The sequence below is a fragment of the Martes martes genome, assembly GCF_963455335.1.
Source record: "Martes martes genome assembly, chromosome: 17".
Taxonomy (NCBI): domain Eukaryota; kingdom Metazoa; phylum Chordata; class Mammalia; order Carnivora; family Mustelidae; genus Martes; species Martes martes.
In genome coordinates, this window is record NC_137905.1 from 2,260,383 (window position 1) to 2,282,838 (window position 22,456).

Sequence of the window (22,456 nt, forward strand, 5' to 3'; positions counted from 1 at the left end):
TCTGCGTTAGTACCAGTGAACTGCAGTCTTGAAAACGGTGAAGATGATAAATTCCATGTGGTCTTTGACCGCAGCAAGAAATTGGAAGCCCCAACCCAGTTGTTCCTGGGAGAAAGGCGGGTGAAACCGGGGGTGTGTGCAGAGGGGAGCACCCGCATGAAGACGGGGTGAGCGGCCTCGGGAGAGCCCCACCGGCCGGCACCTCGATCTGGGCCTCCAGACTGGGACCCGACAAATGGCGAGGGGTTACGGGAGCCCCGGCAAACCCGTATAAGACCCGGGCTGTGGAGAACACACACCGTTCCGTCCTGTAGCACGCAGAAAGAAGCTTCCGGAGACAGACCCAGAAGATCGCACCTGGGGGTCCCCAGGAGAGAGAAGCCAGACACCGACTTCCGGGAGGAAGGCCCTGTTCTGAGCAGAGACCCTGCCGGCCTTCCCAGGCCATCAGGGGCAGGCGGCTGGGATCGCCCCTGTGGCAGGGCGGAGAGCCTCGGGAGGGGCTGAACGGGGCCCGCTGGCTGCCTGGCATCTCACTTTAATAACTGGACTGCGAGGGGCGGCTGCAAGGCCCAGTTGGTTAAGGGTCTGACTTCAGCTCAGGTCAGCATCTTGGGGTCCTGGGAAGGAGCCCCAGAGTCAGCGAGTCTCTCTCCCTCTGCCCTCACCCACTTGTGCTCACGTTCAAATAAAATATTGAAACGACAGCAACAACCACCCGCCAGGGGCCATCGGACGTTTGGGGAAATCCTCCGGCAGGAAGAAAGAGCCAAACATACAAAAAATGCAGGGGGGAGAGGGAGGGATTGGAGAGAATCATGAAAAACACAGAGTGCGGAAGATGTCAGGAGCCCAGAAGTCACATCCATGAAGAGAGAGGGTCCTGCATCCGCCAAGGGCAAATAAACCCAACAACGGCAAAAAGGGAAAGTCAGGGACAAAGAGCGCTTGGAAATTCAAAGCATGAGCTGGAAGATAAATCCGGGGGAACTCCAGAACCTGGGACAAAAGGAAGAGGCAGGCACAGGACCAGAGCCGGTGCGCGTCAGCCCCAAGCCCGTGCAGCAGGGGTCCGGGACGTTACCGAAGGCCTTCGACAGCGACGCATCCCAGCCCCGAAGGGGCCGGGCCGGAGGGGCTCATGGACGCCCGCACGACCAGGGAAAGGTTCCCACCAAAACTCGGTGTCGCAGGTTTTAGGAACTGCCCCCCCCGCCCCAAGAACGAAGGTGCCCAACCCCGTGGGGGCCCGGGGGCGACCGTGCAGGAAGGACGGAGAATCGGGTCGGCATGGGCCTCCTCCGCAACAGTGGAACTGAGCCGTCCGGGGCAGCTGCCCCCACCCCAAGGTCGGGGCGATGCTGGCCTAGAACTCTGTACGCAACCTGTTCAGCAGCGAAGCCACTAAAACAACCTTCCGGGAGCCCTTGCTCCCAAAGCTGCGGCGGGCCGGCGGCCAGCCAAGGGAGGGAGTGAACCACGAGAAAGCAAGAGGTGGGCAGCGGCGCCGCGGAGGTCCAGGCAGCAGAGGGGGAGCCGGGGACAGACACGGGACTCCCGGAGACAACGAAGGGAAACCCAGAGAGCGTGTGATCGACAGAACGTGTGTGTACATACGGGTAGACGGCGGGGAGACTCTGGAGCGTGCGTCCGCGGAAAAGGCGCCCGGAGAAGCACCTTACGGAGCCTTCGGGAGGCGGGGAGGGGTCGGGGCATCGCAAGCGCCGCGCAGCTGGGAGAGGGCGCCGGCCGGGCACACGGGTTCAGCTGCGCGCGGTGGCGTGGAGAGGCGCGCAGGGGCATCGGGCAGGGCTGGGCGCCCCCGTACGCGTTCGCCTCGCAGTTACGACTGAAAATCCTCCACGGAGCACACGTCCACACACGACAGCGAGGGCACAAAGTTAGCGGCTCGACGTTCTGGGCAGGTGGGGCCGGGCAGGGGTGTGTCTGGGGCCCTGACGGACACCTGCAGCTCCGGGCACACGTGATCTTGACGGAGGTGGAACGCCGTGAGCGGGGAAGGGAAGGGAGGGACATCGGCAACAGGGTCCCTCAGCAGTCATCATGGCCTCACCGCTCCGGCTCCTCACCGCTCAGACCTCATGGGGGTGCCGCCACGGGGCCCCACTGCCCGCAGAGGACGCCAGCCTGCTGAGGGCTCTGCCCGGGGCCTGAGCAGGCTGCCGGGGAAAGCTGGAGCAAAGGGGCCAAGCCTCACCCAGGTCAGTGGTCTCCTTGGGATGGAGGGCGGGACACGGCCCGGGAAGCGCCCTGGGGTCCGCGGGCGCAGAGCTAAAGCAGATCGCAGCGGAGAGCAGCATGCCCGGCCTTCACGTTCACCCTCGTCCCAGCCAGCAGAGATGTGGGCAGTGCCCCCGGCCTCCCGGGGCAGGGGGCGGGCACGAGGAGCCACCCAGGTGGGTGGGCCCCACCTGAGTGTGCTGGGGGCACGAAGGCCAGGGACTAGGCTCAAGAGCAGCCTCTCCCCCCTCGGCGTGGGGGTCCACGGCAGGTGTCCACGCTGCCCCTCTACTCCCCACACCGGTCCATTACGGGAAGAGGTTTTGTTTTGTTTTGTTTCTAAATTTAAGCGCACTTTCAGGGTTACAGAAAGGTTGAGCGGGAAGCACACAGACCTTCCAGACGCCCCCAGGCCACCATTTTGTTCCCCTGCACTCATTAGTCCCAGTCAATGGTCCGGTATCGATGCTGGCCGAAGTGCATAGTTGACAGCAGGAGACACGCAGGGGCCTTCTGTGGGTCTGGACAAACGCGCCCCCACAGAGCCACCCACTGCCCTACAAGTTCCGTGTTCCCCCTGGTCCTCCCTCCCCTCAACCCCAGGCAGCCACGGACCCTGGCACTGTCCGCAGTGTGTTGCCCCGTCCGGTGTCGCAGAGCAGGGACGGTGCACGGTGAAGCCTTCCGGGCTGGCCTCATGCACGCGGCCCCCAGCCCCAGAGGCGTCCGGCTCCCGGGGGGGCTGTGCGCCGCGCATGGTCGTCCACCCCTGGGGAAGGGCAGTTTGCTGCCTCCAAGTCTGGGCAGTTCACGGGAAGTGCTTTTCCGCAGAAGGAAGCAAAAACCTCGTTTCCGAATAAGGACTGTTCCTTCAAGGATTTTGGCCGTCACGAAGACGTCCCCCTATCCGTTCCCGCCACTGTGGAAACCCCTGCTGGTGAGCCCGGCGGGCAGGAACCCCGAGCACGGCGTCTGAAGGGCACGGGCCGCTGCGGCTTGCTGAGTAGTCACGGTAGAGTGCCACGTGCGGTCATTGCACATGGGCCCACGGGGTGCAGAGAGACGAGGGCACTTTTCCAAGATCCCAGAGCAGGGAGAGCGGGGAGATCTGACTCCCCCTGCTTGGTTCCCCCCAGAGCGGACAGGAACCTCTGACCCCTGACAGCCCCCATCCTAGGGGGAGGCCCACGCTCCATGAGGTCAGCCGTGCGGTGCGAGTCTGAAGTAGCAGCGGGTCTGCGGACCCCAGCCAGGGGTCCCCATGTCTTCCTTCCAAGCCACACTTCCCAGGGAGACCGACTGTGCTCGCCTCGTCACCCTGACCTCACAGGGGAAGGCGGAGGCTCCTTACTCGCCAACAGGAATGGCACAGCCCACACTGCCCAGGGCACACAGTGTATCTGCACCACGCCAAGGACTTCTCCGGCTGGGTGCCCAGAGTCGCTGGGCCAAACTTCTGACACGGAGGACACAGCTGGGCTAGGACCCTAACCAGGTGTGCCTGATAGAGACCCAGGCCCGGGTTCTGGACAGTTACCTCCACCACCGTCCAAAAGGTAGGGAGACGCCAGCAATGAGGAACGCGGGCCCCAGCTCCAACCGCACACGCCCCCCCAGGCCTGCCGGGTCTCAGACCCCCGTGCGCAGAGCCGCTCACGCAGAGAGGGCTCGTTCTGAGGCCCGGGAGCGGTTCGGCCGGCGGGCTGAGAGGACCTGGCTGTCTCTCCCACCAGCTTCCCGATGCCATCCTGCCAGGCCTCAGGGAGCGGGGACCACCCGTGCCCCCAGCCCTGAGCACTCCATCCCCCAGAACCGACGGCCGCACAGAGACGGTGTGACTCCGAATCCCACCGTCCGGGGACACCTCTCCTGCGTCCACGCTCCCCCTCGGGTCACCCAGTGGGCGTGGAGGCTCCATAGCCGCCTGACACCCACAGGTTAGTCCCTCTGAGGTCAGGGGTTAATGGGAACACTTGGATGGGGGCCCCGGAGGCCACGGGCAGGAAATGAGGGATCAGCCCTTCTCAAAGGCGCCCTCCACCAGAGGGGCAGAAGTCGGGCAGGTCTGAGCGTGGCCACACGACCCTGGGTAGATTCCTTGACCCCTGAGCCTCACCTGTCTCCATCTGTGAAATGGGTACAATGACAACAGCACGCCCGCCCTGCCATGTGTTTCTTATGGGAAAATTATCGATTCATACTTGGAAAGCACTTGAGGATGATGCTAGGTCCAAGGCGATTGCCGTGTTTAAGTAAAATTCATTAGGAGGCCACGGTGGTCTGAGAAGTAAGCCAGCAGAGGGTCCGCTGGAGGGCTGGCTGTCCATGCGTCACGGCTGCTGGGTCTGCCATGGGTCTCCTGGGCAGCATCTACGCCACCTAGGAACTTGCTGAAATGCAGATTCCCAGGGCCCCAGCCCCAGTGAGGCAGAGCCCCTGTAGGTGGGCCGGCACCCAGGTGACCCTCCAGGTGACCAGGGCCCCTTGGGGCCGAGAACCCATGTTCTCCCAGGAGAAGCATCCAGAGAGTTCTGGGAACCGATCGGACTCTCGGCCTGCGCAGAGCACGGACCCAGGGGAGGGGGGTGGCATCTGGGAGGAGGCTGGGCAGGAGCAGCCCCCCCATCACTTTCCTGTTTACACAATGTCCCGTGAGAACCCACGATCTTGTCGCTGGAAAGTCGCCCGCTGGTCAAGCTTCCGTCCGGCCTTCCGACGGCAGCCCCCCCCCGCCCCCTCTCCCCCCGTGTCGCTTCTCAGGGTTGGGCCATCACACACACACCAGAGGTACACCAGGAGCCCGGCTGAGCACCCCGCCTTGGGGCCTGGGGGCTGCATTGAAGACGAGGCTCTCAACGTGGCTTGTGGTCCATCACCCCATACGCGCACCCACGGCCACAGCGGGACACAGGGGCTCCAACCCCCTCAAGGCTGTCACTAAGCCCCCGTAAGACCTCCACAGGCCTCAGTTTCCCGAGTTCTGGGCCAGAGGACCTGGGGCAGGTGGGGTCTACGTGGGGCTGCCGGTTCCCAGGGGCAGGCCTCCCACAAGGCCACTTGGACGCAAGTCGAGCTCCACCACCAGCCATGAGGCTGGCCGCGTTACTAACCCTCAGACTCCACGTCCATAAAAGGGCGACCATGGTACCCAACCCCCAGGCCTACAGCAAGACGGGGACTGAACATGGGGACCTGTGGGGACTCGGCCAGAGAGTGAAGGATAGAACCACTGAAAGGCCCCACCTTCTGGCCACGGCCCCAGAGGCCCCTGAATCTGCCACAGCCCCACAGAGCCCCCGAGGGCCACGGCCCCCCAGAGGCCCCTTGTGCCTGTTATCATCCCAGGGGGAACCCCCAGGTCCCTGCCATCTTCTCAGGGGGTCCCCCAGAACTCTGTCACCTTTATGCGGGTTCTGGGTTCCACCCCACAGAAAAACAGAGGGCTCCTCGGTGGTCACTGGGGCTAATTTGCACATCAATGTCATTTCCTCTCTGGCGACCTCTCCCGTAGAGAGCGGGATCCCGGTCACTGCTCAGCTAGGGGGCTTCCTCTGTCCCCCTCCCCACACCGAAGCCTCCATCTCCTGCAGCGTGGGGAGAAGACCCCCCCCTCCACGTGACCACACATTCACCTCTGCCTGCGGAGAACCGTCTGGGAGCTGGGCAGAGACCACGCAGAGAACAAAGAACCTCTTGGATCTGGGATTTAGAGGGACAGAGACACATGACGGGAACACCACCGGCAGGAGGAGGCGGAGAGCAGGGCTTCGGGTGGGGGCCGGGGGGCAGGACTGTGGTGGGGACCACGTGCAGGGGACCGCGAGTGCCCCCCCGTGTCCCACACCGCTGCCATCTCCAGTCCTGTAAGGGTTTTCTCCAAACACAGACTTGGCCACGTCCAGAAAGAAATCCATCCCTCACCCCCTGGAGAGGGGGGGATGCTGGTAAGGATTTCTGATCTTCCAGAACATTCTTTTTAAAAATAAGCTGAGTGGAAATGCACAGTGGTGCAGACACTTTGGGAAACAGTCTGGCAGTTCCTCCAACAGTGAAACCCGGAGTCACCCTATGACCGGCAATCCCACGCTTAGGTGCACCCCCAAGAGAGAAGAAAGCGCCCGTCCCACAGACACCTGCACCCTTCAGCCAGCCGATGACTGGGTGAGCCGGCGGTGGCCCGTCTGTGCCTGGAACGCCGGCAAGTCATAGAGGGAACAGAGCTCTGGCACATGTGACCGCATGGACGGACGGAGGGGACTGTAAGGGGGTGTGACGCGTGTACATCAAAGGTCCAGGACTGGCAAACCCAGTGACAGAGAGAAGACTCGGTGGCTGTGAAGGGGCGGGGGGAGCTAGGGAGAGGACAGCTGGGTACAGGGTTTCCCTTTTGAGGCCATGAAAGGCCCTAAAGTCGACGGTGGCGACATGTGCGACTCTGGACCCACCAGGAATCACTGACTTGGGCGTTGGCAGCGGGTGTGGTGTGTGCCAGGTGGAGTCTGTCTGCACCGACTCTGCACCCGGCAAAGAGCGGCCCCCGTGTGAGGTGGTGGCAGCCTTCCTGGGGGGGACATCCCTGCCAGTGTGAACGCACCTCCACGTCCCAGAATCGTCCAATAACAACCCTGCTCATCCCGTCTCCCGGCCACCCAGGGGGGCTCCCGCTCTGCAGCCCAGGGGCTCCCACGGCCGGCGCAGTGTCAAGCACCCGGGTCAGGATCCCCCTCAGGACACAGAGGGGGACAGTCGGATTTCAGACATGAGATCTGCTCCCGAGGGACGAGGTGGGAGGGGAGGCCCCCAGCCTGGGGTGTGCAGACCCTCAGGGGGTCCCTGGATGGAACCGGGGGTTGTAGAGAAAGAACTCACATCCTTTTTTCACTAGCCTCAACCTGAGGTATAAACGGGCAGTCAGTCGCCAAAGCTGTGATTCTGTCAGTGATGGAAACAGCACGTCCCGGGGAGAGCGGCTGCCAATGTCCTGGGGTAGCGTCACCCTCCCCAGGCCTGCCCCCCAGAGCAGGGCCCGACGCTTCGGGACGAACCTCACACCTATCCCACTGGACGTGAGCGTGGCCAGCCAAGGGTGGCCCAGGCCAAGGCCACACAGGGCTCTGGTCCCTGCCTGCCCCTGCAACCCCCATGGACGAACCTCACGCCTATCCCGCTGGACGCGAGTGTGGCCGGCCAAGGGTGGCCCAGGCCAAGGACACACAGGGCTCCGGTCCCTGCCTACCCCTGCAACCCCCATGGACGCCAGCTCCAATGTCGTGCCGGGCCTGGGGAGGCCCAGCCAGCAGCGTGTCCTTGTGCCTGCAGGACGCTGCTGCCCAGAGCAAGGAGGGCTACGGGGGGCTGCACAGGCGTCTCCGGACAGAGCAGCTCCGAGGGGAGACCGGGAGAGCAGAGGGAGGGGCAGCAGGGGCCCAGCTTGCCGGCGGCCAGCACACACGCCTTCACCTACAGCCCCGTGATGACTCCTTCCGGACACCTGTCCCAGCCCAGGAGGACAGGCCCTGGACGTTGGGTTTTCCCGAAACTCCTTCCTCAGCCACCAGCCAGAGTCCCTGAGGCTCACAGAGGAAGAGCAGAGTGAACTCCGCAAAGCCCGGCCCTGCTCCCAGACCCTCACCCAACCACCCCTGCAAAGCCCGGCCCTGCTCCCAGACCCGCACCCAACCACCACCCCAGGCTCCGACACCTCCTCCCTCCAGGTTCCCGCGGGAATTCCTGCAACAAGGAACAAACCAGACCTTCCCACCTCGGGGCGGACGCGCTGCTGGGTGCCCCGGCTGGAGGGCCTCGACACCCCCGAGGGGGTTCTGGATGTTTCTACAGGAACTCCTCTGGCCGCCGTGGGTGGAGGGAAGGCCCGCCGGCAGGGGTCTGCTGGCCCTCCTGAGGGGCGGCGGCGCAGGAGGGCACTTGGAAGCCCCCGGTGCTGACCCCTGCGGCCTCTCGGTCTCTCTCCCTATCTCTCTCTCTCAGTCTCCCCATCTCTGTCTCTCTCTCCCCCTCTCCTGGTCTCTCCCACCTTCCCTTCCTCCCTCCCTGTCTGTCCGCTAACGTCCACCTGCACCCCCGACCGGCGCACTCCTGCCCTCCTCTCCCCCCAGCTCCGGCCTCCGGCTGACAGGACACTCCGCGCTGGTGGACACTTCATGGTCACGGTCTCCAGGGCCGCGTCCAGTCGCAAGGAACCCTTGACCTCCGCTCTCTTCCTGCCGCACTCTCTCGGGGATCCACAGCTCACTCCCTCCAGACGGGGCCCTGCCCCGCAGACGCAGCCGCTCGGCCCCACGCTGTCCGGGTGGCGAGGCGTGCAGGAGTGCAACCAGGCCAGGCCCTCCGTCCCCAGCCGGTTTACAGGTTTCCAGGGTTTTGGCTCTGTGCAGACCCAAAGGGTTGGGCTGCAGCCTCCATGGCCAGGGACGGCCCGAAGCCTTGACACGGGGCTACAGGACACAGCCATGCTGGCTCCCCGTGCTCCCTCGGCCCACGCACGCTTACAAACCCTCCTCCTGGAGCATCTGGGACCCCCCCCCCCCAGCCTGCCCACCTCTCCCCACCATCTCCCGGGGAAAACCCCTCCCCCGCAGGCTTTCTCACACCTGCTCCTGGTCTCTCTGGCCTCCCCTGGCCCAGCTCCTTCCACCCCATCGGCAGGAACGGGGAGTCACGCAACAGGTGCACGGACACGGTCCCCTTGTCCCAGGGCCGGCTCATTGCCAGGCACACAGTCCGCGCTCACTAAACGCCCATGTGCTGACCCGCGGCTGTTCTCCCCGGCTGGGGAAGCAGACCCTTCCGGGCCCCCACTGCACGGCCCGCACAGCATCCCGACCGCCTCGCCCGTGGGCAGTGGTCCTGCTTCTGTCAAGTCAACATCAGCTGAAGCCCTACTGTGAGCCTGGCACCACGCTCGGTGCTCTGGGGCATGACAAAGGCATCGAGCTTATTTCAAGGAATCCGCTCTCCCCTGGGGCAGGCGATGGCCACACGGGATCCTGGGGGAGGGGTCGGGCGCTGGACGTCAAGCCACTATTTACAATGTATTTTTTTAAAAACTGACAACTCAACAACAGAAAAACAAATAACCCAATTTTAAAGCGGGCAAGGATCTGAACAGACACGTCTCCGAAGACATGTGCGTGGCCCACGGACACGTGGACAGACGGGCCTGGCCAGTCCTCAGGGAGACGCCCATCCACACCGAGTGTCCAGGCCCAGCCGCTCCCGAGACAGAAAGCAGGTCAGGGTGGCCCAGGGCGGGACTCAGCGCAGGCGGGGTCTCTTTCTCAGGGGAGAAAAATGTTCTAAAATTAGGGGGTGACCGACTAGACACTACTGAAGTGTACCCTTCGCAGGCGACCTTTGTGACCGGTCACTTGTACCTGCACAAGGATGATATCAAATCCATACGCGACCGTCTGTCCCCTCCTGGTGCCGGCGCGACACGGAACCACCTGTCTGGGACAGGAAGCCCAAGGGGGTGACCAGGGGACGCGCAGAAACCTTTGCCTGGGGACCCTTCCGCAGGGGCTCGGGACCTATGTCGTGTGATCCCCTTGCAGCTGGAATCCAAACCGTCCAAGGGACGCGGGCAAGTCCCTGCGCCCCCCAACCGTGGCTTCCCCGTCTGCAAAATGGCACAGCTGCGTGTACCTGGCCTCGTGGGGTGGAGGGATGGTAAGGAGGCCTCCCGGATGAGAAGGGGGAACCCGGGGCTGAATCCTGGGGCTGAATCCCGGTCCATCTCTGTCCCTGCTGTCTTCCCCTGCCCCCACCCCCCAGGAGCGCCCTCCCCCTCGGCCTGCCTGACTACGTCCCTCGCCCCATCACCCTCCCTCTCCCGCCCAATTCTGAGTCCTGGGGCTTCTTCCCTTCAGTCTGGTCTCTCCCGACTTCATGCCACCTCCCCGTGGACGGTGCCCCCACCTAGATCAGAGGTACCGTCTCCCTGCACCCTCCACCCTCACCCACCGCACACCCTCCTGCCCTCGGAGTCCCCTCTGAAACAGGAGATCGGTCCTGACCTGGGAGCTGGCTGTCCCGGGCTCCGCCCGCCTGCTCAGCCCGCCGCCAAACCTCAGGGCTCTGTGTTTCCCCGCCGCATTGCCCCTACCCAGGCCCAGGCCATCATCTCCCCTCCCCCGGACACAAGCGCCCTCCCAGGGGTCCCCAGCTTCCACTCTGGCCCCCATTTCCATCCCCACCCAATAACCAATGTGATGACCCAAACACAAGCACACAGATGGCAACGGTCCAACAGCCACGCTCCTAGGTGTGTCTCCCAGGGACACGAAGGCTCACGTTCACCTAACAGCCTCTCCGTGAAAGTCCGCAGTGGTGGGACTCATCGCGGCCCCTCGACGGCTCGTGGTTTTTGATGGCACGTGGTTACACAAGCCGTGGTCCATGCACACGCACACCACAAGACCCTGGTCTGCAGCAGAAAAAAGTGTGGAAGCACACACGACCTGGGTGGCTCTCCAGAGAACCAGAGGGAGCGAAAAAAGCCAGTCCCGAGAGGTTGCACCCTGTACGATCCCATGGATAGAACATTCTGGAAATGAGAAAGTGCCAGGAGGGAGAGCAGCGGAGTGGGTGTCAGGGAGGGGAGCGAGCACGGTGTCGCTGGGCAAGGCGGCTGGGGCTCCCCGCTGACGAAACGCTCCGTGTCTCCGTGGACAACCCGGCCACAGCCCGTGCGGTCCTTACGTCAGGGGTTCCTGCGGGGAGACTGCCTGGAGGGCCCAGGGGATGCCTCCGCTGGTGTCACCACCGCGTGTGAGTCGACAAGCATCTCGGAATTCAAACTCAATTACAAAAGCACGAACACCAGCCAACGAGGCCGCCGCACTTGAATCCTTCCGTGCCCTTCCCTCCGGGGGCCGGGAAGCTGTGCTCAGACCCCCACCCCCTCTCCCTCACCCTCTGGGCCTCTAACGAGCCACAGCTGGGTCGGAGCCACACCTGCTCCCGCCTCCTCGGGGCCTCCGAGTGCCCTTTCTCCTGCTCTCCACGCCACTGGCCGTCCTATCATCCACACAGCAGCCAACCGGGATCTCTGGAGCTCTCCCTGCTGCGGGTCCCAGGGAGGGACCGCCAGTCTCTGCCACGCACCCCCCCCCCCCACCAGAGCCTCCAATCCACCGCGAAGGGACCCTCCCAGGAGCAGATGTGCCCAGAGGGCTCGGAGGTTCCCTGAGGGTCTGGCCTCCCCACACCATCCTCACCAACATGCATTCAGCTCTTGCCCGTTCTCCCCCAGAGCTACCCACAGACAGCCAGGACCTTGAACTCACCAGGAAGCGAGCAAACAGCCGGGCGGGGGGCACAGAAATGTCATGCATGGTCCCCCGGCGGGCAGCGGGGCGCCAGCTCACAGCCCCTCACCTTGGCGTCTGCAACCAGCCTCGGAGAGAGCCGGCACTGGTCTGCAGTGTGGGCCTCCCAAGGAGGCCCCCGCCCGAGCCTCCCTTCGGACCTGAAACTCTCCCCACAGGAAATCCCTCCTGGGCTCCCTACAGTGAGACCACCCCTCTGCCACCTTCGGGGGTCTCCTCTTTTCCCCTTAATGGTCCTCACCCGAGGCAGAGGGCAACAGGGAGGGACAGGGTCTTCTCAGATGCGGGCCCCAGGATCCCTGCCCCAGACAGCCCCAGAGGCGTGCCCTCTGCTAGATTCCCTCCTAGGGAGCCGGTCCCTCGAGCCCAGGGTGGGAGGTCAGGAGCAGACCACTAGCAGAACGCTGAGACCCTGAACCAGCATCCCCGTTTCCTTGGCCTCCCTGGGCCTCAGTCTTGCCCTCCAGAAGGGGAAGAAGGCCTTGCTTCCAGGCCGACGGATCGAAAGAACGCACAGGCGGCTCCCGGCTCGTGGCCAGATGCTCGCTGAGGCTCGAGTGTTGTTGGACTGGTGGGGAGGACGAAGATGAAGAAGTTTTGAGGGTCAAATGCAGTCTGGGGGGGCAGACCGGGGAGTCCCGTGGGAGCAGCTGAGGGCCCTGGGGCCTCGACATGGGGAAGGCTGTGTTCATGGGAGAGGAGACAGGGAAGGCCAGGCCTGCCCTCTCCGGTCCTGGCTCTGGACTCGCGGGCTGTAGGAGTCCGCTGGCTCTGGCCCTCCTCTCGTTTCCCACTTGCCGTGCACAGCGAGCCTGGGCTGCCATGGAGAATGGGACGGTTCCTATCCTGGGGTCCATGGACAAGTCTTGGGGAGTCTGTGAACCCCCACAAGTACCCACAAAATGTCTCGTGTGTGCAGGAACCTGCATATATCCTGGGAGAGGACCCGCGGCTTCCCCACACTCTCGGAGGAGCCTGGAAGAAACCATGAGTTTACGCACTGCTGAGCGAAGAGCCACGGAAAGCCCGGCTTCAGGAGGCCAGGCCCCCTCCCCTGCCTCTCTGTTACTACCAGACCCGGGCCCCTCCCTGGTCCTCTGCTGCCTCAACTGTACAGCAAGGGGGTGGCCAAGACAAGTGTCCACCAGGCGGAGCGCCCGGCCCCCCGCCCAGGGTGCTACAGACCGCGCTAGGCCAGCCCCACAGCCCAGCAGCCCCGTGGCCTCGCCAAGCCGCCCCAGGCTGTGAGCACATGCCTCAGACGTGGGAGAGCGCGCCTCACCCCAAGCACAGCTTTAAGGACTAAAAGGAACAAGGTCTACGGCAAAGCGCGCTGGCCAGAACCTGGAACGAAGCAGACGTTCACACGTGGTCAGTGTCCTTCCTTCAGAGCGATCCGCGGCTTGGGGATTCCAGGGGCCCGTGTCTGTTGGGCACACTTTCAAACTGGGGTCTGTAAGACACAGTCGTGTCCTCGTCCTGACCCCAGGGCCCTCACACAGACACAGGCCTTGTGGGTGCAATGAATTCAAGATCCTGAGAGACTGTCCTGGATCCTGGTGGGGCCCTAAACCCGGGGGCGGGCACCCCGTAAGGAAGGAGGAGGCGAAGGCAGAGGCAGGGAGGGGCCACGCACACACAGCAGCTCTCCTTGCCCGGGCATCTGCACGTGCTGGGAAATCTGCAAGTCTACAGACTCTACATGAAGCCTAACATCTCCTCCATGAGCCACTAGACCCGGCGTTTGAAGAACCGTCCAGAGCAGCGGCTCAGCCCCGTCGGCTTGTATCGGGGACCCGGGTCAGGGGGCCATCCTGCCTTCCAGCCGTGTCTTCCGTGCCAGTCTCCCAGCGACACCCCCGGCGAGTAGCCCTCTGCCTCGGCTCTACATCAAGATCACCGGGACAGTTGTCAAAGAATCCCGATGCCCAGGCCGCACCTGGACCAGCTCAGTCTCCGGGTGGGGCCCGGGCATCAGCATTTCCCAACGCAGCCAGATGACTCCATGTGCTGCCGAGGTTGGGACTAGTGCGCTAGGTCCTCCATTCGAGCCACCTGGACATCCTGCAGATGTGGGCTTCTGGCCCTGGAGGCCCCTGGGCTGGGGCTGGGGGGACGGTGCTGGGATTCTGCACGTCTAACGGTCTCCCCGGGGAACCAGCCTCAGTGGCTCTGCTGTGCAGCTGGCATTAAGAAGCCCCATACTTGGGGGGCGCCTGGGTGGCTCCGTGGGTTAAAGCCTCTGCCTTCGGCTCGGGTCATGATCCCAGGGTCCTGGGATCAAGCCCCACATCGGGCTCTCTGCTCAGCAGGGAACCTGCTCCCCCCCACCCCCTGCCTGCCTCTCTGCTTACTTGTGACCTCTCCCTCTGTCAAACGAAGAAAAAAAATCTTTAAAAAACAAAAACAAAACAAAAAGAAGCCCCACACTTGGGCGCCTGGGTGGCTCAGTGGATCTCCAGAGTCCCGGGATCGAGTCCTGCATCGGGTTCCCGGCTCCATAGGGAGCCTGCTTCTCCCTCTGACCTCCTCCTCTCTCCTGCTCTCTCTCTCTCTCTCTCTCTCTCAAATACATAAATAAAATCTTAAAAAAAAAAAAAGCAGCACCAGCCTTACAGCCACTCCAGAAGACAGTACGGAGGTTCCTTAGAAAGTTGAAAATAGAGCTACCCTATGACCCAGCAATTGTGCTACAAAATACTTAACCCAAAGGGTACAAACACAATGATCCGAAGGGGCACCCGCACCCTAGTGTTTACAGCAGCGATGTCCACAGCAGCCAAACCGTGGAAAGAGCCCAGATGTCCATCGGCAGATGGACGGCTCAAGAAGATGTGGCCCATGTAGACGATGGAAAACCGCTCAGCCATCAGAAAGGATAAAATCTTGCCATTTGCAAGGATGTGGATGGAACGAGAGGCTATTACGCTGGATGAAGTAAGCCAATCATCATATGATCTCACTCACGTGTGCAATTTAAGACACAAGACAGACAAACACAGGGGAAGGGAGGGAAAAAATAAGAGGAAATCATAAGAGACCTGAACTCCAGGAAACTAACCGAGGATAGATGGGGGGTGGGTCAGGGATGGGCAGGAAGAAGGGCACGTGACGGAATGAGCGCTGGGTGTTACGCGCGGCTGATGAATCACTAAACTCTAACTCCGAAACTAATAAAACATCCTCTGTTAATTAACCGAATTTTTAAAAAAAGAAAAAAGAAGCCCCAGCCCAGAGCCATGCTTCTAAAGGTGGGGTCCCCAGACCAGCAGCAGTGGCGCCAACTGAAACATGTTGGAAACGCATATTATCAGGCAGGATCTCAGGCCAGAAATTCAAGGGGGAGACCAGCAAATCTGCTTTCGGCACCTTCCAGGCGATTCTGACGCACAGTCAAGTTTGCAAAGCACTGACCTCGAGGAACGACAGTGGGGGGCCAGCATCCTGCCCAACCCTGCTCCCCCAGGGGCACAGAGGACCCTGGGTCCTTCCCGAGGCCTCCAGGAGCATCAGGGAGACCTCCGGACACCCAGGAAGGTGGGAGCCCGCACATGGAAAGAGTATTATGACTCCACTACGAGGACACGCCTCCTGCAGAGTCAGCAACCCAGTCTCGGAGACCGGACCCCAACCCGCCATGATTTAGCCTGAGCCCAGTGGTCCCCTCCCCTGGGATGCCCCTCTGCTGCTCTCAAGGACACACACAACCCCCCTTCCCTTCTCAGACCCCTCCCCTGCGGTGGTTCCCCCAGAGTCCCCAAACTCTGGAGTGAGAAACCCCGGGTTATTTTACACATTTTAGTTTCACTTCCAGACTTTTTGGTAGAAGTCACGTCATCTCGTGTCTTCGACATCGCTGCTAACTACATACCATATTCCTTGTGCTAGCAACAGAATGTCTGTGAGGGTCGGGCCCTAGGCATGGGATTAGTGCCCGATAAAGGAGACCTGGAGGGTTCCTCCAGCCCTTTTCCCCACGTGAGGACACAGGGAGGTCAGCAGTCTGCACCCCAGAAGCAGGCCCTCACCAAACACCAACCTGCCCGCCCCTTGATCTCAAACTTCCCAGCCCCCAGAACTAGGAGAGATACACACGGCTGTTTAGAAGCCTCCCGTCTCTAGGGTTCTGGGACAGCAACCCCAACGGATGAAGGCACAGAAGGGTCAGCAAGTAATCCCAGGTCGACTTCCTAAAGGCTGCCCTGGGCTCTTTGGCTTTCCCCCTCGAGCATAGCAGAGGGTTCAGGAAACGCATCTCGGCGACTGGACCAGTCAAGCCAGAGCAGCCGTAAGAGCAAAGAGAGTTACAAAGCCGGTAGAGGAATGGCCGCTTGTTTTTCGGTTTCTTCCCAGCACTTTGCCACGAACACTGCTCACTGCACAGTGCTCCCGCCGCGTCCTCTGGCCACAACAGCGCTGCGCCCTCGGGACGTCAGCACACCGTCAGAACGGGTCCCCTTTGCTCTACGCCATCCATCTCGCTCACGGGAACAATGGCAGAGCGTCTTACACACAAGGACGGAGCCAGGAGCAAAGCGAAACCCACTGGGGACCTGTCACCTCGATGCTGTCAGAGAAGAGGGAGCGAGGCTGACCCCACCGGCAGGACAGTCTCAGGGAAAACTCTCCTTTTAGCTCTCAATGCCCGCTGCAGGTGCTTGCAATGAGGTGACATGCGGCGAGATGGTGGTGAGGCACGGCCTTCGTTCATTCCACAAACAGCATGCCGGCGCCACCACAGGCCCTGCACGCCAGGTGGGGACCGGCACAGACCTGCGCCTCCCCACGCGAGGCTCACGCCCCAGCAGAACCTTCTGTGATGGGGGACGTGTTCTCTCTCTACACCGTCCACACGTCCCACGTGGCTATCGAGCCCTTGAAATACGGCTAGTGAGAGGCAAACTCTGATTATCTACGTTTTATTTCCCCGAAATTCATTTGGATTCAAATTGGAAAGGCCACGTGTGGCCAGCAGCCACGGGTGGGTCTAGAGGAGGAATCCATGGGTTCTGATTTGAGGAGGAAGGTGGCACGGTAGCCTCTCATTGGCTGTCACGGGCAACATCATTCCCTCACCAGCCTCGGCAGAGCCCCTGCACGCCCCACGAGCACAGAGGCGCACCCAACCTGAGACGGGCAGGGACGAAAAAACTTCTCGTGGCCGAGGGTGCTGGACGGGTCAGAGCCGGGGGGGGGGGGGTCACTGGCCAGGAGGGTCAGTTTGGCCTCTTGGCTGCAAGGGGTTGTCCCGCGAGAGAAGGAAGCGGAGCCAGTCGGGCGTGTGGCGCTCTCCGCGGTGCTGAAGGGACCCGCCGCTCCTCTGTCCTAAAGGAAGACACAGAGAGTCCAAGAGAACCCCTGGTGGGACGCACAGAGCCTGTCGGAGGCAAAGCCAGGACCCAGGGCGGCGCTCACCCACCCACCGCGTGCCTCGCAGGAGGCAGGAGACCCTAAACTGGGGCAGTGGCTGATCTAAGAGGGGTGACCACGGTGGGAAGTCCAAACAAACATCGTCCCCTCGAGATCCCACGGACCCACATGTCTTGTTGTCACTGTGACGCTGGGCTAGCGACCCCCGTCAGCTCAGAGACCACGGCCACTTGACTTCAGAGCTGTGCAGGCCTGGGGGACAGCGAGGAGGCAAGTGAGCCTCCAGGAACAGCGGCAGAGCTTCCCGGCTTTCCCCCAGCAACCACCACCACTCTGTCTTCCAGGCCGTGCCCCCTCCTCCCTCGGTCAGCCGGGCTGACTGTCGCCGTCAGCCAGGGATCCTCGAGAACTCCGCGGCCACTGCGACGGGGCTATTTCCGGAGGGTGCTGACCCTCATCTCCTCACCAGCGTGCGGTGGGGCTCCTGATCTAAAGCACCCACTTTGCTCCAGGGCTGTGTCGGGTGAGAGGAGCGTGCGGTGACGCTCTTTCTCCGCTATTATTGGCAACAAAGAACCAGTTATTTGCTTTTTCTTCTTCCTTCCACCTCCCGGAGCCTTTCCCCTGCCAAAGTGGCTGAACCAGCATCTTCGGGGACGGGCTTTCATCTCCGAAGGCTGAGGGCTGCTTTCTGTTTCCCCGGTGGCCTATGCTGTCCGTCGCCGTGTCCGTGAACCTGCTTCCTTCCTTCCTAACCTGGGCATTTGGATCTCTTTCTTTCTTTCTTTCTTTTTTAATTTTGCTTTCGCATATTCATGGTCTAGTATCAAAAATAAGCCCCTGGTCCTTTATTTTGTTTGGATGAGGGCTGCTTCCCCAGTAACAGGGGCACGGAGGGTAGAAACGCGTGTTTACAGTGGAAACAACGCATCGCCGCCCCCTCTGTAACCTGAGCCCTCCTGGAAGGCTGGCGATCTCCCTTCCCAGGAATTCCTGCTTCTCAGGAGCAGGCGCTAGGAGGGATCTGGAGGGTACACGTGGCTGTGTTTTGGGGGACGGGGTGGAAACATCTCTGGGTGACAGGTGTATTGTGCGTGTGTGTGCGCACAGGCGCAGAGGGCCTGGAATTTTGACCGTGGGCGTGTGTGATTTGTGTGGGCCGAGGGATCTGGGCCAGTGAACGGAATCTGCATTTGAGGGGGGAGGCCTGGTGTGTGAGATGACTCACATCTCTCAGGCTGTGGGAGGGTTTATTTGTGGGGGGAATGCTGGTCCGAGGGGTCCTGTAGACATGGCCGCAGGAGGAAATATTTACCTGTCTGGCCAAGCTCAGGGGTCCAGCGTGTGCAGAAGGGGACGCGCGCACCCGGGCGGGGTAGAGGAGACACCTGGGAGCGCACCTGTGCCTCTGCTGACAACTCCAGGCTGCTGCACACAGAGGGTAAGCCGGGTGCGGAGGAAGAGGAAGGAACGAGGAGGCAGTTTTGCACAAGGGAGTTTGAGAACGTGTTCCACACAAAAGCAGGGGTTCTGGAATCACTGTCCTGAGCGCAAATCCTGGTGCTGCCCAACACCCACCAGCCGAGTCGTCTGCCCTCTCCGAGCCTCCGCTGCCCAGTGTGGGACATGGGGGAACGCGGAAACCAACCCCGCAGAGGAATTAAAGGCCAGAATGCATGCAAACACTTGCCCCATGCCCGGCTAGGGTTCAGCATTTAATGTTGCCATTTAGCCTCATTATGACCGCGACCACACCCGGCTATTGGTTCCAGCAATGACCGTGAGAAGTGGCGTTCACTCCAGGTGTCACGTGAGAACAGAAGAGCCATGCGTGGCCACGAGAGCTTACTGTACGCCTGGCACAGCCGTGCACACGCCTCAATCCATCCCCACTTACTTTACAGATATTATCAGCCCTTCATATGCACCAAGAGACGGAAGCTCAGAGATGTTAAGAAACTCACCCAAGGTCACACAGCAGAACAGTTGCAACTACAGCATGTGCTCCTCCCGTCCCACGTCCCCAGGGCCTCACCATCTCCAAGGGGTCGCCCGGCAGACCGACCAACTGTGGAAATCCCTTGGCTCACTTCGGTAGAAAACGCCTGCCTTGCACTTGGGGGAGGATGAACCCGGAGGAGGAGGGGTTGGCAGAAGGGGCCCCAGTTGAAATGGAGTCCATACCAATCCCAGCCAAATGTAGGATACATTTGCCGTTTGTGCATTATTCATGAAAATCGCTGTTTCCCAAAGTCAGCACTGGGAGCTGAGCTGGAGTTCAGGAGCTGTGCTGATGCCTGCCCAATCTTCCCATCCCTCGTGCAAAGGAAAAGTCGGGCTGGAGTCAGGACCATGAACTCATTAAGGCTCCGCCTGCCCTTCCTGGGCACGAGGTGCCACGCCCACCCGCCCACTGGGGAGAAGGCATCCAGACCCACGCCGCAGCACCCCCCTTGGGTTCTGCTTGCCTGATGGACTGCTGGAGGGCAAGTCACTTCCTTCCTGGTGAGAAGCATGGACCACGCTGCAGAAAGGTGGCCCCAGATGTCTGGCCCGATTATCCCAATTTTCCGTCATGCCATGTCGCCAAGCAAAAGGCAGCAGTCAGCCCGGGCGCCCTGCTACCTGGCCGGCCTACAGGTGGTGTGATGTGGGAAATGGGGGCTCCACTCGGGACAAACCGATGTTCCCACCGTGACTCTGCCACTACAGGCTGGGGGCTCTGGCCTCGTCTGCACACTGGACCTGACCCTCGCCCCCACCATGGGAGGACCTAAGTGAGGAGCTTTAGAGAGCAGAACCGTATGCAGCCACTTGGATGGGAGACAGAGACCCAAGAACACTGATCCACTGAAGGAAGCATTTCTCACATCAACGCATCAGACCCTAAACTCATGGCCAGCTACCGAATCAGAGCCTCTCTTCCCCCAGTGAGCACAGAGGAAATTACTACCCTTCCCTCTGAAATGAAACTGAGGACCAGGACTTTTGTGTGCTCTGCTCACCGCTGGTTTCCAGAGCCCAGAACACCTGCCCATAGCAGTATCTGCTGAATGAAGGATGGATTTCTGCAGGCCGCCCAAGATGTCCGGGGAAGGTGGGCAGCCTGGAGGGCTAGCTCACACTCTCAGCTATTCTGGGGAGTTCCACAGAGACAGGGCCTGGCTCCTCTCCTCCTCAGGCTCCCACAGGAGGCCGCAAAGCTGCTTTCCCGGCTCAGGCACAGCTGGGAGCACCTCTGGAGAGACAGATCCTCAGAGCTGCACGGCCAGAGCCCCCAGGGTGACAACTACCCCTAGGCTCCCAAAGAGCCCAGCTGGGAGTGCCCGGCTGCTGAGCCACCCACCTCAGCCACCCACATCTGCTGCCTGAGCCTCGCCGCGCGCGCGCACACACACTCCTGCATGCACACACGGCCTAAAACCCAGAGAGGGCTGTCTGCTCGGTCCAGCCCCGGCGCCCCAGGGTCACGGATGCTCTCCAACCTGCTCCATGAAAACAACAAGAGCACAGAAGAGGCCGCCTGGGACGAGGCTGGGCACGGCTTTGATAGGCAGGAGCATTATATAATTAACTGCCCCCCCCCACGCCTCCTCCCCTTTGAGTAGTAATGAACCCTGCCTCTCGGTTGCATAAGCCAAAATAATAATTACTCTCCAGCCCTCCGTCGGTCCTGGATGTGGCCGGGGAGCAGGTGTTTGGTGCCTGCTTCATGAGACGCTAAGGCAGCAGGCAGGGAGAAGACCACACGTACGTTCACGATTTCCATGCCCGGTAGCACACGAGTCAGTTCCGTGCCCCACGCCTTCCCCAGGCATCCATGCCTGAGAAATTACCCAGAGGGAGGCATGGAGCCACTCTGGGGATAAGCTCCCAGATGGGGGAAGGGGGCATCTGGAGAGCCAGCTTGTTTGGGGTCTAGCTTCCAGGAACGGTAAACACTCCATGCCTCGGAGAGGCAGGGAGGAGTGGACGCTGGAGTGTCCGGGACAAGGGGGAAGCTGCAAAGCCAGCCCGGGCTCTGTGCACAGAAACCATCTTGCGGCCAAGGCAGGCAGACAGGCTCAGCCCTGGATGTGGCGGCTGGAATGAAGGCACAGAGCATTCCCTAAACTACCGTGAAAATGATTCAGCCACTGGAAGGCAAGATTCCTGGGCTCTCACTAAACAGATGGGCCTCCCCCTCCCTCCCTCCAGCAGCCTCTCTGGCTGTGCTAGCCCGCGTCCAACCACCTAGAAGTTTATTGCCGTGTTGTGTTGCTCTGGGTTTGTGTCCCTCTCCCAATCGCTCCCTTTCCATTGGCTTGGGTTGATCAGGACTAAGGGAGGCCTTTCGGCACAGCAGGAAAACAAGGAACAGAGCTGGGGCCTGACTCCTGGCGGCCTGGCGCGACGGAGCTCTACCAACAAGGGCAAGGGGCCGTCTCCCGGCTCCCCTCTGCCCTTGGTGGGTCCCAGATGAGGCCCTGGGCCCAGGGCCCAGTCTGGCCTTTCCAGCAGGTCTCTGGCCTGCGCTCGGCTCATGCACTAACAGTCTCTGGGCTCAGCCCCACGGCGCTGGGCCTGGTTCTGCTCCTGGAAAGCCCCCAACACCCTTCGGCTGGTACGGGGGTGCTGTCCCCCACCAGGCAGTGGGGCAACCTGTAGCCAGGGCAACTACGGCCTCCAGGAAGCCCCAGGAAATGCTCCAGGTGTACAGGGCCCCACTGGAGGGAGAAGCTCAACTTCCCCAGAGGTAAACAGAAGAGGCAAGAGAAGACGGTCCCTCCGCAGCCCAGCCCCCGGCCCCGGCCCCCCCGGTGGCACCTACCTCCATCCGAGTACGTCTCCGTGCCGTAGCCGTCCTGCAGCCCGTTGCTCCAGGTGCCTTCGTACTTGGCCCCGTTGCCCGTGCACTCCCGCACCCCGTAGCGCCCCTTAAATCCGTGCGTCCACTCGCCCTTGTACACCCACTTCCCCTTGCTCTCCAGGCCGATGCCGTGGCGCTTGCCCTGCGCCCAAGTGCCCTGGTACGTGTTGCCGCTGGGCCAGGTGTAGACGCCCAGCACCTCGAAGCCGTGGCTCCACGAGCCGGTGTATTCGCCTTGGCCCTTGGGGCCGGTGCAGACGCCATGGCCGTGCGCCTTGCCGTCCTCCCAGCCTCCACAGTAGGACCCTCCATCGTCAAAATTAAACCTACCCCCACTGGACATGCATGTAACTCGGTTTGCAAATCCCGCAAACGGTGAAAAAAAAAAAAAAAAACACCAAGGCGATCAACAAACCGGGTTCTTGGTTGGCTGGCTGGCTGGTTTTGTTTTGCCTTTTTTTTTTTTTTTTTTTTTTAAGGAAGAAAGGAGAACGCGAAAAACACGGCGAGCGGGTCCCGGGCGGCGGCGGCCGCGGCGCCGGCTCCGGCGGATCTAAGTCAATCGGGGGCGATTATTCCTTCCCGAGCTGCGCCGCGGAGCCTGACCAGCGTCTCGCGCTCCCGCTGGAGACAGGACCGGAGGGGA

General features: G+C 61.7%; 1 protein-coding gene across 1 annotated transcript in view; it reads right to left on the reverse strand.

Annotated features, from left to right (window-relative positions):
• The window catches only part of JPH3 (junctophilin 3), a gene marked incomplete at both ends in the record, with an annotated part of 73,752 nt that extends 51,599 nt beyond the window's left edge, over positions 1–22,153 (reverse strand). Inside the window, one exon of the mRNA XM_080829074.1 lies at positions 21,772–22,153. Coding sequence (XP_080685200.1) covers positions 21,772–22,153 — 382 coding nt within the window. The remainder of the gene's footprint in view (positions 1–21,771) is intronic.
• Between the last annotated feature and the right edge of the window lie 303 nt (positions 22,154–22,456).